We start from the raw sequence: 16,182 nt of genomic DNA, 5'->3' as shown, positions 1-16,182 counted from the left end.
CTTAGATGATACTTAAACAAGCCAGATACAGGTAGTATAAAGTTTGCCTGTAGTAGCGGGAGTGCATTTGAGTAAAATGAACTGATGGTGACTATGCGAATAGCCTGGTTCTGTATGTGTTGAATAGACGAGAGGTGGCAGTTATACGTATTTCCCCAGGAAGCAATACCATAGGTGATATGACTATGAATGAACGCAAAATATAAACATAATAATGCGTGTTCTAAAAATAATGCACGTGATTTTATGAGATTTCGTATGCCAAAAGCTGTTTTCTGTTTAACTAACGCAATATGATTAGTAAATTTCAAGTGATAATCTAATTTTATGCCAAGGAACAACACACAGTCCGCTGCAGGAATAAGGTGACTGTCGAGAGTTACTTGGGGGATACACGACACGATCCTCTGCTTTGTTTTAAATAACGTGAGCTGAGTTTTGAGAGGGTTTAAAATTAAATTATTTAACTGACACTATTCAACAACTCTCGCTTGTTCATAGTTAAGTTTAAAGAGTAAGGTTGTTAAAGAGTTATCAGACATGGAAATAGTGGTATCATCAGCATATAAAATAGCGTTAGAAGGGTCAAGAACATCGGGTAAGTCGTTAATGTAAATGCAAAACAACAAGGGTCCCAGTATTGAGCCCTGTGGTACCCCTTGATTAATAACTTTCGACTCGGAATAAGCGCCCCCTACACAGACTGTTTGCTCACGGTAATGTAAGTACTCTTTAAGAAAAGTTAAAGCTTGACCTGTTATACCTAAAGATTCTAGTTTGGCAAATAAAATGGTATGATTAACAGTATCAACAGCTTTAGTAAAATATAAAAATACTGAGCCAACAAATTTACCACTGTCAATAGAGCACCTTATGTAATCGGTTAATGCAATGAAAGCTAAGCTGGTCGAACTGCCAGGATGGAAACCGAATTTGCAAGATTTCAACAACTTAGACTTTGTTAGGTAGCTGTTTATACGTTTCAGAAATAATTTCTCGATAAGTTTGCTAATGGAGGAAAAAATAGAGATTGGGCGATATTTAGACATCAGAGATTTATCACCTTTTAAAGACAGGAATTACTTTTGCCTTCTTAAGCGAACTAGCAAAGGTACCGCATTTAAAAATTAGATTAATTATGCTGCTTAGTGTTTCCGCAATGCAAGGGGCAACAAGTTTTAAGTGATAGGCAGAGACATTACCTAGACCTGGGCAAGTGTTTTTTAGATTTAATATAGCAGAACAGACCTCATCGGCTGTGACAGGAAAAAGAAAGAATGTGTGATTGCAACGGTTACATGGATAGTAGGAGGCTATTGGGCTATTACCGTACACTTCATAGAAGTACTCACTAAATGAGTTGGCTATACAAGACGATTCAGTGCAAGTTTCATGTTTATAAGTTATTTTATCAATGGTTCTACTAGCCTGGAGTGCATTCAAAAAGCCGTTGAAAAGTTGCCGTTGTTTCTTAGGATTATTTTTAGCCTTGCAGAATTCTTTCTCATAATAAAGCCGTTTGGATTTTTTGAGCAGGACGTTCAACATGGTACTGTATATTTTATAGCGATGTGCTAAATTTACATTGAACGGCTGTTCTTTAGTCTTTCTGTAAAGATGATCTTTTTTACGCATGCTGGTTAACAAACGTTTTGTTATCCAGGTGTTACGTGGAAATTTAAACTTTCTTTTTGCATTTGGCAGTTGTAGTGCTAGCGAAAGCAGCTTTCAAAAATAATGAGCAGAATTTTTTTAGTGCCTTTTCAGGATCACATAGAGTACTAATTGATGGCCAATTGGTACCATTTATTGTTTTAACGAACTTATCCCGGTCGAACCTGGAAGTGAAATAACTAATGTCATAGTAAGGTTTTTCTGTAACAAAGGTAACGAAAATTGGAAGATGATCTGTGATAGACACGTCAATGACACCCGCACTTGGAGACGGTGTGATATTGCTTAAGGCGTGATCAAGAAGAGGATTAGTACCAGAAGCGGAAAAGCTAGTAGGAGAAGTAATTAAAGACTCAAGCCCGAATCCAACAACACAATCGCTGTATGATATTACTGAACTATTATCAGTAACCATTAAATTGATGTTAATGTCACCGACTATCAAAATCTGTTTATTTTCAACTGAAACTTTATGAAGAATTGTGGAAAGGTTGTGCAAAAAATTAGGAATAGATGAAGATGGGGAGCGATAAATGCAACCGATGATTAGACCATTGCGATTACTAGAAGGCGACAAGTTAGTTTCGGTCCACACTGATTCACAGTCAGATACGTTTAAACACAGGTCAAGCCTACGTTCGTACTTGATTTTCGATTATATGAAGATAGCCGAACCGCCACGCCGATCCGAACTGAGGTGACAGTATTCGGAATGGAACGACCGAAAACCATATAAATTACCATCAGAAAGTAGGTGAAATGTGAACGCGGGAGGCGGACGGGCGCCAGCATGAGGCAGATGAGAGAGTGAGTGGTTGCAGCCCGTTGTCATAACGGTGTTTATGCTACGGAGACAATTTTGGATGAATTCCGCTAGTCCACTTAGAAAAGTATTTTTTTCCCTCACTCTCATGCGGAAATATGGGCTCGTTTGGCCGAATAGAAGTAAGCCTCGAAACTTTACATTGGTACATGCACATCATACTTCTTCTCATGTAGCAAATGAACTTGCGACCTTGCAACCAACTAAACCAAGTGAATTTTGCATTCACATCGTCCGAGCATTAAAATGTTGCTGTGAACTTTTAGTTTCTTTAAAACTCTAGAAATCGCTGTGCCTTCAGATATTGATGTTATCTCGTGGGACGACTGGCATGTTGTAACATGATGCACCAGAGAGGCCTCTCTCACTGCATTAAATAAATTATTTCTCTCTAGCTGTTTCTTTTTTCATGTGTGTATGACTTCACGCCTGCTTAGCGCAGCTACAGGAAAGTCAAATTGATGCAAACAAGCCCTCTGCCCTGGACACTTAAGCCCTACATGCCGGCCGTTAGGTAGCACAGCAACGTTTAATTTATTGTTGTGTCGATTGTAATAACCGTCGAATTGTATATATAGAAACAGCAGTTTTTTTTTAAAAATAGGTAGATCTGTCAAATCGTGCTTCGGCAGTGCAGAGCTATAGTTTCTGAACGATAGACTGTATTCTGACACCTACCGCCATAGAGATGCTTTTCTTTGCCATTGACTGCGTAATTGCCCTGCGTTTAATAGTAGCACGCGGGGCAATACGGACGCTGGATGAATGGATTTCTCCGCAACCCCGAGACACCGACGCGCCGGCGTGCGTAAATGGCGGACGCCGTGGCCGGTCTGTGAATTGTAGAGACGCCAGAAAAGGGGTTTCTTTGAGTTTTCGCTTATCAGAATTATGTATTCTCGTATAGCCAGATTACAACCCGAGAGCTATCATGTCCGTAGGTTGTGAGTATGACGTAGTTTACGATTTTCCCACGTATTTTATCTTGATAAATTCAATTAGTTCAGTAAATTTCTTTCGTCACGTGGATGGCCTGTGAAGCTCTTTGCCGAAACAACGTCCGACGCCGGCCGCTGGACGCCCACGCAGTACGCCAGACGTCGACGCCGGATTTTTTGCGATACGGGCTCCTTAACGCTGTCGCGTTGAAATTGGTTTACAATTACTTACCAGCCTCTGAAACACAGAAGGAGCATGTAAACCTCGAAAGTTCCTTGAAACAAACAACCTAGGTAGATGAAGTCGACGGGATGCCAAGTTCTACTAACATGTGCGCGTCATAACCTTTACAGAGAAGGCGCCCTTCCCCGTTCGGCCTCCCACCTTATTTGTGATTTCCGCCTATTTATTTATTTATTTATTTATTTATTTATTTATTTATTTATTTATTTATTTATTTACATCTGCAATCTCATGCCCCGCTAGGCTAATGAGCCATTCGTTCAAATAAACGGTTAAAAATTAATTAGCTTCCTTATTTATTACACCCCTTCGGAGGCAGTTCATATCATTCAATTTGCAGCCATATTACACCGCTTACTTTACAGCCTATAAGTGCCCCAAATGGGCTCGCCGTCACGCAACCGCTCTCACGCAGCCGTCTACTGCGCGGATTGCTTCGAGGAGCTCGAGAACGTGTGCACGGTCTGCTTAAACCCGGCTGACTACGGAGACCTGTCCGACGTCAGCGAAGAGAAGTGAGCGCCAACAACCGCCACATCACATTGTCTTGACTCGGCTATACGCTTCTTCTATTTAATACCGGCATTTCGATCTGGAGTAAGGTACTGGGTGACACATGCCAAGATGTATCGCGTATGTTGCGCTTCGTCACAATATTTATTATGTGCATAATATCGGCTAGGGCGGAGAAAAAGTTAATGATGCGGGAACTTGTGGAAGTTGAGGGACATGGGGCATTTCTGAAGCTTAGGAGGAAGCTTTAGCTCGGGGCCGACTTCGATTTCCCTATTCAAATACAGGCACAACGCAGAAATGCTTTTGTGAGACAACCGTTTGACTAAGTTGAATGAAATTTGTTGCACTTGAGAGAAGTTAAGATCTCGTGGCTGTAAGAAGCAGGTTTTATTTAGCGCCTGGTACGTTTTACAGAAATTGCCGAGAAATTGTAAGTTATAAAAAAAGTAGAAGCGCGAAGTTTATAAATCAATGAATATGCATCAAAAACAGATATTGCAGTTCTGTAAACTGCATTCTTTAGAGCATTTAAAGCGGACAAATTTGACGCATAAATAAACAGCTTACATGAATGCGCTCAATGTTTCTGAGGGTTTTGCAAACGTACTGCTCACAAAGTAGTACTATATTTTAAAGCAGCGTATGTTCAGTCAGGTTTGCTTTTATATGTATTATTAAGTACATATTACAGAAGTGTGATTTTATTGCTTAGTTACAGAATTCAAAACTACATAGTTTCGTTTTCTTAAATTTTGCCAATATCGACATTTAAAAAAAATACACGATATAAATAAAGCATCTGCTTGCTACAGCCACTAGATTTTAACCCGTTCTTCTAAACGTAGCTAACATAATCAAATTTAATGAAGTGGTTGCCGAGATAAACGATTTCTCCTTTCGCATATGTTTAGATAGGAGCCCTTGAGCTAAAGCTTCCTCTTAAGGGCTATATTTCAGGGCCGTTCTAAAGGGGCCTTGCAACTCACCAGAGAAAGCTTGTTCAGCGGCGCCGGTGGAATCGTCCCTATGCGGCGATATTGTGCTCTTCGTGGACAAGGAGCGACAAGAGTGCAGCTACGTTGATTTGCTAAATACGTAATGTGCGGCTTACGTTCGCACGATATTGCGAGTACTGCGAAAAAAAAAAGCTAAGTCATTGCATTTTGCTACCACTTTAAGTATCGCAGAGCCACGGGCGATATGTTGCATCCACGCGAATGACCCATCAGATACCGAATCCATTGGCTTGCAAACGGCCATCTCGCGGAAGCTGTGGTAAACATAAATTTGACGCCATAACCTCCGAGATCAGCCCACGCGCGGCCCCATCGCAGAGGCCATGGGAATGCCATCAACAGGTTGACCAGGCTTGGCAACCACGGCGCACCCACTTCTGCTAATTTCCTGCTGCTATTGGCTGGCGCCATATGACGTCATGGAAAAGCAAATTGTGCACCTTGCAGCCGCAAAAATCTAATGGAGGGCAACTCTCACTTGGCTCATTTTGCCTGCATTTTTAATTTTCTCTGACCTTTAACGTGGGCTTGTGTGGGTCGATTCCATAAATTCATATTTCTCTGTGTTCGACGACATGACGAGAATAGATATAGAGCAAATATAGTGACCCGAAAACTGCGTTGCCAGGGCCTCAGTCAATGTGCATTTTCAAACATTCCTCCACTCGAGCGCTACCTGAGCTTCAGAAATAGGTGGCGTCCGAATCCAAGCCCCTGTGACGGCTCCCACAGGGTCATAGAAACAGATCTCGAAAGAAATGTTTTCGCTGGCTCTATGTGCTGGAAGAGATTTGGGAGACGTAAAAACACGTCATAGATGCCATAGTTGGGACACCATCTATATCAGTACGCGCTGCTCCTCGATTAAAATAGTAGATGCGCTTCAGTAACTTTCCTCGGTAGTGGTTCTTGATGTAAAAATTCAAAGCCTGGCACTTTCAGCGTCTTTTCGAAAGCACTATAGAGTGCAGGTACGCTTTCCAAGCACTTCGTCATCCCGCAAGTCTCCCAGAAGCGTTAGAGGAGCGCAGTGTCTACATTTCGACCTAGTGGTACGTGGTGGTATCTTACACCTGGTAGAAGTAAAAGCCTGTTTGTAAGTATAGGATTTAGTCTAGTACATTATTTTGAAGTAAGTTGTTATACGTCCCGACAAAGCGAAGTACAGGGTTCCTTCAGTGATACGATCTTTACAATTTCCGTTGGAGAAGGTTCGCTTAGTTTTCGAATCCTAGGAGTGCCAGTATACAGAGCGGGCAGAATGGCTTTTACTACGAAAGCAAATCTATTCGCAGCGTCGTTAAATGTGCCTCTAGTCTTAAAGTGTGGTTAACCTTGAGAAAGCTGTAATTCCCGTCTTCTTCTTGCACGCTTCGCATGGCAACTCATCTGCCGTCGTGAAATAAATTAGTCTTCCCACCACTAACGCAATAGCTTCTGTTCGAAGACTGCGGCGCCTTCACTGCTTGCAAAGAATGTCGTTTCAGTCGACTATGAAAAACGCGCTCGCGGAGAGGACAGTCGCTTCAAAAGCGCTCGTGGGCAGCGATCGAATATTGATGTTGCGCCTTACAATACACGAGTCGTAAGCGTATAGTAAGTTGCGCCCTCTGTTATCATTGAAACTGCTCTTAATCGAAGGTGTTATCTTCCGAACGCCCTTTGCACTACCGTGGGGACTTAGCGTTACTTTTTGGAGCTACCAAAGCAGCTTTATTGGCAGCACGCGCTCGGGCGATATGATTACCCGAGGCCGGGCTTCGAGAATAAAGCGCGTGGAACTTTAGCTCCTTGCTACGAAGGGCCTTTCTTTTTTCGTGTAAACGGTATCACAATTAATAGAACAGGAACAAACGAGAAGGTCTGAATACCTAATTATGATGTGGAGGGCATGACATGCCTTTCACGAAAAGAGAGAAGGAATCGAAAGAGAGAGAGAGGAGAACTTGTGGCCAGAAGTCTTCAAGACGGCGTCGTTTTAGAGCCCAAAACAAGGCATGTAAGCTAATATGCACTTACTTGCGCTGTTATTATGCGTACCTTTGTTGGAATAGGGAATGTCTGATTACGTACTGCGTTTACTCGAAAATAGAAAAAAAAGTAATGAAAGAAAACAGACGACGATCTTCGGTAGGAGAAAGGTCACCGTCGCGACAGAGCGCGCGAAAAGGGTGTGCACAGCGACGGGAAAGAAATACCGTATTTGTCGGCGCGTACCGCCTGTTCCGAACAAAAGAAGAAAGAAGCGTAGCTCAACGCCATTATTACGGCCCTCGTACTCTCATTCTCATTCTCTCCTTCTGCTTATACCAATGTGGTTGCATTTCATTTCGCTTCCATTATTTCAAGGTTTTCACATTCAATGAATTTAAAGATTATTTAATTAAGCCATCCAGTTCTCGGCTGATTCCCCCTCCCTCCTTGAGCCATTGTCCTCGCGCCATCCTTCATAGTATTCAGGTTGGTAAGTTCTTCACATCCGTGAGTGCATTATCTCGGAATGTATTTGTCCCTGCAGGGCATGCCCGGTGTAGACGACGGCCACCCTCTGTAGATTCAAGAGCGAAGCACTTCGTTTTTTTTTAAAATTTGCTTCATAATGTAGATCTCAGTGGGAATGTGCTACAGGTTCTGACGCCATTGTCATTGACTTCATATGAGAGACCGTCGTCGTCTTCTCGACATCATCATCATGGTGGCTGTATAATAAGGTTTCATAGCAGAACTTCAGTAGCCGGCCATCATGGCAGGCTACTGCTTCTAGAGCTTGCCCAGGGTCAGAGCATTTTCTACTATTTCAGCACGGTGAGATGGAACCACGCTCATTCTCGATATGGTCACAGTGGGCTGCACATTTTCGGAAAAGGCGGTACTGTAGACAATGATGTGCGTTTTTCGACACTCCCCTCCGTCGACTACGGCTTTCGTTGCAAGAGAGAGATAGAGAGAGAGAACAGAGATACTAAGGGATAATATACAATCATTATAAATTTAGCAGCCAAGCAAAGATAGGGGTAGGGAAGTGAAATGACTTTAATGTAATGCGTTTTGTTCATGGTTTTCGCATATGTCTGCTACGTTATCAATGGCTGTTCAATTGTAACCTACCTAACCGTTGAAAGGAAGATGCGTATAAGGAAGAACTGCCCCCTGAAGGATACGTTGAACTGCAACGCAAAAATGCCGAGTTAACGGCTAGCGCTTTTTGCTGGTCACAAACGAAGAAATACAGCAGGATGGAGATTGTCGTAGAATGTGATGCTATTTAGGTATTACCCGGTGCTGTACTAGTTACTGACACTTGGATCTCTCCTTTCGATTCCATCAGGCTGCAAAATCAAAGCCACCTTACATGCGAGAAAGTACGGCAGTTGAAACGCCATTACGCCGACGCCCTGCTCTGGAAAGTTGAGAGAGTGGTAGTGATGAACTGGACCCCATTTTAGACCGTGATTATGCTAATGTGACGAGCGAATTATTAAGCCGCCACTATAGAAGAGGGGACGCACTCGCTCGCGGCCACTTAACGGCGTCCCTATTTTACTTCACTATCTTCGAGTTTAATGAACTTCAGCTTGAGAGTTTTCGTGGCACCTAGCACGCGGTAGCATGTGCTCGAAAAAAAAAAAATGTTCTGAAACTGTTTGTTTGGGGTTTTGTCTCCTCTCCCAAATATTTTTTTTTTTAAATTTCTTGTTCTGGTCTGACGTAACGAGCGGCTTCGTGACGCGTCACATTTTAGCGTTCTCGACTTTTCAGGGACTCGAGTGAAGTCGAGTGCGATGAAGGAGACTCGAGCGAATCCGACGAGTTCGAGACGATTCGCGACTTTCTTCGACGGAGGTCTTCCGCTACTGCTCGCATGGCCGAGGGAACTTGGGGCGTGGAAACACCGAGGCCGTTGCAATCCTTGGACGTCTGAGCAGTCGTTGCAGCTAGTATATAGGTGCAAAGGAACAATAACTGTGTCAATTTGTTTTCCTCTAAGATACAGACCTGGTTCGTCTGTACTTTCAAACGTTGATCAACTCAAGGCTAGTACTCAGTCATATGCAGCATCCGAAATATGTCTGATTCTCTTTAATGCTACAGTTTACTGTAAATATACCAGTGAAACATTGAGCTCAGATATTTTTTTATCCAGCATTTATGTCAGTTCTGCAGCCGTAATCGTTCTTTTCGTTTCTATGGATGCGTCGCAGGCACCTCGATGCAGTTAGTAGCTGTGTTTGTCTGCTAAATTATTTTATGCATAACCTACCATTAGCTTTTCTTTTTGCGATTCCTTGCAAGGACGATGTCAGTGCGGTTAAGCGATGATGTACGTTAATCGTGGAATGTCACTGTCTTAATTCAAACCACACAATTACTTAAATACATGCCTGTTATTTGGTAACACATGAAAAAAGAAAGAATGCCGCCAGATAAAATCATAAAGCATGTGCGAAATACGTGAGCACCAGGACCGCCGGCGGGTCCGCAGCTTCGGAAAAGGCTTCTGGCTTGCAGTCTTCGCCTGTGCGACTGTTTGTTGAACTTTCGTGCGAGCCCTTTTCATTTTTTTGAGTGCGATGGCCTTCGAACATCGCTGATACCAGTGCGTTGAAGGCAACGGCGAGCTCGCTGTAGACGAGTGGATTTCACAAGTCACGTTCTGCATTGTTATTGCGTTTACAGTGGGTCTAGGCGATGAAACTGTTGTTGATTAGCCTGCTATACTAGTGGTGCAGGCTTGGGCATTTTTTTTCAAGATACTCTTACGTTGTCCCGCCGTAGAATGCATGGTGGTTGACATTACAGATGAGCCGTGCGTACTCACTTTGGTGGGTTGGCATCCTCGCACGGCCAGTGAAGCGTAAACGAATAAATAAGGGTGCGATCGAGAGGTCTCACTGCGGCAGGGGAATGCGTCCCTGCGTAATGTTTCCAGTAATCTGTCACGGACAGCGCGCCATTAAGCAATGTTTCTCTTCTAATCGGATAGTTTCATTTGAAGGCATGCAGTCGCCGTCGTATGTTGCCTTCACCGCCGCCGCTGTGGCTTAGTAGTGGCCATGGCGCTCTGATGCCGAGCACGAGGTCGCATGTTAGTCTCGTTCCCGGCAGCCGCATTTCAGATGGCACGGAATGAAAAACAGCGGGCTTACTAAGCTTTAGATGCACGGCAAATAATCCCACGCAGTCGAAATCAATCCGGAACCATCCGTCACGGTGTACTTATTTCAGTGCAGTGCAATAATTTTGAAATTGCACACTTCACCGGCCATCCAGCGGACCAATCAAATTGTCCAGAAAAGTTTATTGAGTATTTTGCTGCATAGATTCGCTTTCTTGTTTTGCTTCTTGTGTCCAAAATGCCAGGCAGAGCTCGCAAGCAGCAACCACTGTTTTTAGGCTGCTGGCGGAGCGGTTAAAACGACAACTAGTTGCAGGTGTGAAGGTGCCGAAGTCCACATAATCAGTTCGAGCCAAGCTAGTGGAAATTCCCCCCCCCCCCCCCCCCCCCCACGCACACACACAATTTTTCTTTGCTTCGTTCTTCAGCAGTGACAATAAGCACGAGACTCTAGGCGATAAGTGATGACGTAAAACGCAAACTGTTTGACAAATAAATGCTGCCATATACAAAAGGGCACACAAGAGTCAAGGCGGTGCACTAATGAGGTCATCTGGGCAGGTTGGATAACTATGTTTGGCAACGCCACAGCACTCAAGGCGCACGGAAGAGGGAAGGAGCATCAGGGCCACGTTCGCAGAGCCTCACTTACGTAAATACGAACGTTGACATGACCTACGTGGCTGTCACGTTGGTAGGCGTATGTCGGTCAACAATGAAGCCTTCTTACGTAAGCCAAGTTGTGTAAGCCTGTCGTTTGGAAATAGCCTCTTCCGGCATGTCTCCAATGCGTTGTGACGCCTTGGTCATTTAAAAATGCGCTAACTCGACCAAGTGGTTGGAGTACTAAATTTGGTACTAAACGTTCCAGCGTTCTCAGTAAAAAAAAAAAAAAGTTGCAATAAATAAAGGAAAGTCACAATTTCAGGAGTACAAGAATAAAGCCTGCAGGATCGCAATTGTGCATGTTAAAGAGAGATAATAATACGTTTCTACGATGGCTCGACGCCTGTTTAGGAATGAGCGTAAGGAAAATAGAAATTTGGATAAGTATGGCTCACTATAACAAATGCAATTTCCCGAGCGTTTTCCTATTTGTACACGGGGGCTAGATCCCGATCTGGTGTTTTAGATCGTACTCTGCTTTTTACGCAGAATCATTATTGACCCTGGCAACCTTTAACATTCGAACTCTGTTGAGTGAGGCTAGTTTTGCAGGACTCTTTGAGGAATTATCAGACATTGTTTGGGATATCATTGGCCTTAGTAAGATTAGAACTGCTGAAGCTTATACAGTGGTGACTAAGGGCCATGTCCTTTGCTACAGAGGTTTCCCAGATAAGAAGCAATGCAGGGTAGGAATCCTAATCCATAAGAACATAGCGGGCAACATTGACGAATTCTAGAGCATTAATGAGAGGGTAGCAGTAGTCGCAATCAAACTTAAAAAGAGGTATAGAATAAAGGTAGTACAAGCTTATGCTCCAAAATCCAGTCACGATCATGATGAAGTAAACCATATTTATGAAGATATTGAATTAGCGATGAGAAAAGTGTGAACTCAGTATACTGTAGTAATGGGCGACTTCATTGCAAAAGTGAGGGAAAAGCAAGCTGGTGAACAAGCAATTGGTAACTAAGGCGTCGATTCTAGGAACGCTAGAGGAGAGATGCTGGTAGAATTCGCAGAAATGAATAAGCTTCGAATAGCGAACACCTTTTTCAGGAAGCGTAGCAACAGAATGTGGACCTGGAAAAGCCCTAATGGTGAAAAAAGAAATGAAATTGATTTCATACTTTCTGCCGATCCCAGCATAGTTCTGGATGTAGAAGTGTTAGATAGGGTAAAGTTCAGTGATCATAGGTTAGTGAGGGCTAGGATTCACCTCAATTTGAAGAGAGAAAGAGTGAAATTGATCAAGAAGAAACAGGTCAACCTAGAGGCAGTAAGGGTAAAAGAAGACAAATTCAGGCTGGTGCTTGCAAACAAATATGCAGCCTTAGAACAGAGGGTTGAAGATGACATAGAGGTAATGAATGAAACCTTAACTAGGCTGGCTTAAGAGGCAGCAATTGAAGTGGGAGGCAAGGCACCAAGACAACCAGTAGGCAAGCTCTCCCATGTAACAAAGGACCTAATAAATAAACGACACAGAATGAAATTGTCCAGCTCAAGAGAATTCGCAGAACTCAAAAATGATCAACAAGGCGAAAATAAGGGATAATCGAAATTATAACGTGAGAATAACTGAAGAAGCCGTAAAAAATGAACGCAGCCTGAAATCAATGAGAAAGAAACTTGGCATAGGACAAACCAAGATCTATGCACTGAAAGATAAGCAGGGTAATATCATCAGCAAGCTCAAATGTATAATAAAAGCAGCGGAAGAATTCTATACTGACCTGTACAGTACCCAGAGAATTCAGAAGTACTCTATTCGAAGCAATAATGTTCGAAGCAACTCCTCCTATAACTAGCGATGAGGTCAGAAGGGCCTTGCAAGACACGAAATGGGGAAGAGCGGCAGGAGAAAATGGAATAACAGCCGACTTAATCAAAGATGGAGGAGGCATAATGCTTGGAAAACTGGCGGCTCTCTATACGAAGTGTCTATTGACTGCAAGGGTCCCAGAAAAGTGGAAGAATGCAAACATTATACTAATCCACAAAAAGGGAGACGTTAAAGAATGGAAAAATTATAGGCCCATTAGCTTACTCCCAGTAATATATAAAATATTCACCAAGATAATTTGCAACAGAATAAGGGCAACACTGGACTTTAGCTAACCAAGGGAACAGGCTGGCTTCAGGAAGGGATACTCTACAATGAATCACATCCATGTCATTAATTAGGTAATCTAGAAATCCGCAGAGTACAATCAGCTTATCTGTATGGCTTTTATAGATTACGAAAAGGCATTTGATTCAGTAAAGATACCAGCAGACATAGAGGCATTACGTAATCAAGCAGTACAGACCGCTTGCGTAAATATCTTGGAAAACATCTACAGAGATTCCACGTCACTTTAATTCTGCACAAGAAAAGTAGGAAGATACCTATAAAGAAAGGGGTCAGACAGGGAGACACAATCTCTTCAATGCTATTCACTGCGTGCTTGGAAGAAGTATTGAAGCTACTAAAGTGGGAAGGCTTAGAAGTAAGGATCGACGGCGAATATCTCAGCAACCTTCGGTTTGCCGATGACATTGTTCTATTCAACAATACTGCAGACGAGTTACAACAAATGATTGCGTACCTTAACAGAGAAAGAGCAAGAGTGGGCTTGGATATTAATATGCAGAAGACAAATATAATGATGAATAGCCTGGCAAGGGAGCAAGAGTTCAGGATCGCCAGTCAGCCTCTAGAGTCTGTGAAGGAGTACGTTTACCTAGATCAATTATACACAGAGAACCTTGATCATGAGAAGAAAATTTATAGAATAATAAAAATGTGTTGGATCGCATAGGGCAGGCATTGTCATCTCTTGACTGGCATTTTACTATTATAATTGAAAAGGAAGGTGTACAATCAGTGCATTTTACCGGTGCTGCATTTGGGGAAGAAACTTGGAGACTGACAAAGAAGCTTGAGAACAAGTTAAGGATAGCGCAAAGAGCGATGGAACGAAGAATGCTAGCATAACGTTAAGAGACAGAAAGAGAGTGGTTTGGATCAGAGAGCAAACAGGTATAGCCGATATTCTAATTAACATTAAGAGAAAAAATGAAGCTGGGCAGGTCATGTAATGCGCAGGTTAGATAACCGTTGGACAATTAGGGTTCCAGAAAGGGTACCAATAGAAGGGAAGCGCAGACGAGGACGGCAGAAGACTAGATGGGGCGATGAAATTAGGAAATTCTCGGGCGCTAGTTGGAATCGGTTGGCGCAGGACAGGGGTAATTGGAGATCGGAGCGCCTTCGTCCTGCAGTGGACATAAAATGGGCTGCTGCTGCTGCTGCTACTGCTGCTGATGATGATGATTTGTAAAGTTGCGATTTATTCACTTTAGAACGGGGAAATTGAACCCGTGACCTCGTACTTTGCAGCATGACGCCTCAACCAATGAACTATGGCGGCGGGAATAAGGTATAGTGAACGTTGGAAGCCAAAGAGGGAGTCTCCTTCCTTGTTTTGTTAAGCTAAGAAAGTAAAAACAAACTAGTGCCGATAATAGCGTGACCTGCTTGCGGAAGCGTGCCCACTGACGATTAATCATCGCTGTTGCGTGATGGAAGGGGCTGCTTCCTCTCTCGAGATGGACGGAAGTGGTGTCAAGCCATTAAGCAACCGCAAGCTTGCCACGTGCATTCTGGAGCCACTGGCAATGCACAAACGCGCACCAGCTTTACTAGGAAGCAGTAAAACGCAGCTCGACGTTTCTGAGTCCCTTTCGCACTCACTGATGCCAGCTGCTGTCGCTAACGCGGAAATGTTTCTTCCTTTCTTTTATTTTTATTTCTGCAGTGGCTGGTAAGCAACCAGAATAAAGAGATTTTTTTTTTCTTGCGCACCTGATAGGCCTCTCGTGTTTGCTGATTCTGGCATGAATTATGCGCCGTTACAGTCATTTACACAATTAAAAGCCGCAAGAGTGGGAGATTGTATGTTCAGATTAAGGACATTCAACGCAAATAGCGCCCACGAGATAATGCCGAATTTTCTAGGTTTAATGGGAGGCCGTAGCTTTTTATAGCGGTTATATACTTATGCGCATGGTTGAAAAGTTTGAACAACTTTCAGTCTTTTGCACGCAATGTCTCATGGCTTCAAGTATACGAGAGAGTTGGAAAAATGCAAAACATTATTCTAATTCATAAGCAGGGAGACGTTAAAAAAATGAAGAATTATAGGCCCATTATCGTTCTCTCAGTATTGCATAAAATATTCACCAAGATGATTTCTAATAGAATAAGGGCAAAGCTTGACTTCATTCAATCAAGAGAACAGGCTGTCTTTAGGAAGGGATATGCTACAATGAATCACGTCCAAGTAATCAATAAGGTTATTGAGGAATCTGCAGAGTACATTCAACCTTTGCATATGGCTTTCATATATTATAAAAAAGGGATTTGATTCAGTAGAGATACCAGCTGTCATGGAGGCTTTGCATAATCAAGGAGTACAGGGGCATACGTGGATATTCTGGGAAATATCTGCAGAGTTTCCACAGCTACTTTTCTTCTCCACAAGAAAAGTTGCAAATTACCTATGAAGAAAGGTGTCAGGCAAGGAGAGAGAATTTCTCCAATGCTTTTCACTGCACGCTTAGAAGTAGTAGTCAAGCTATTAGACTGGGAAAGCTTAGGAGTGAGGCTCAACGGCGAATATCTTAACAACCTTCGGTTTACAGACGATATTGTACTGTTCAGGAAGACTGGGGATAAATTTCAACGATTGAGGACCTTAACCGAGAAAGTGTAAGAGTAGGGTTGAAGATTACTATGTGGAAGACAAAGGTAATGTTCAATAGCCTGGCAAGCGAATAAGAACTCATGATCACCAGTCAGACTCTAGAGTCTGTGGAGGGGTACGTTTACCTAGGTGAATTTCTCACAGGTGACCCTGATCACGAAACGGAAATTTACAGAAGGACAGAAGTAGGTTGGAGTGCATACGGTAAAAAAAAATTATGGGATTGCATTCACTTCTTATCAGTTGTGAATGCGAAATCTTGAATGTCCAATTGAACGCCCTTGAGCGGCCCTTCGAGTTTCGAACTTTTCGCGGGCAAGGGAGCGTGTTGAGGCGCTTGGCGCGTTTTTATTTCGACTTAAGCGAGGCGCAGTAAGAACGCAGGCGAGTGCTTGCGCGGACAAAAAACGCGCGGATAACGCAGGCTTCCGAGAGCG

The 16,182-nt window shown here is 43.1% G+C and overlaps 1 protein-coding gene across 1 annotated transcript in view; it reads left to right on the top strand.

Moving 5' to 3' along the window:
• The window catches only part of LOC126532178 (DC-STAMP domain-containing protein 2), a 27,470-nt gene extending 18,148 nt beyond the window's left edge, over window positions 1-9,322 (top strand). Inside the window, exons 7-8 of the mRNA XM_072288387.1 lie at window positions 4,095-4,194; window positions 8,971-9,322. Coding sequence (XP_072144488.1) covers window positions 4,095-4,194; window positions 8,971-9,133 — 263 coding nt within the window. The 3' untranslated portion in view covers window positions 9,134-9,322. The remainder of the gene's footprint in view (window positions 1-4,094; window positions 4,195-8,970) is intronic.
• Window positions 9,323-16,182: the final 6,860 nt, after the last annotated feature.

The sequence above is a fragment of the Dermacentor andersoni genome, chromosome 5, assembly GCF_023375885.2.
Source record: "Dermacentor andersoni chromosome 5, qqDerAnde1_hic_scaffold, whole genome shotgun sequence".
NCBI classification, from domain to species: domain Eukaryota; kingdom Metazoa; phylum Arthropoda; class Arachnida; order Ixodida; family Ixodidae; genus Dermacentor; species Dermacentor andersoni.
The sequence above is the reverse complement of the archived record's forward strand: the minus strand, read 5'-3'. Positions and strand labels throughout refer to the sequence as shown.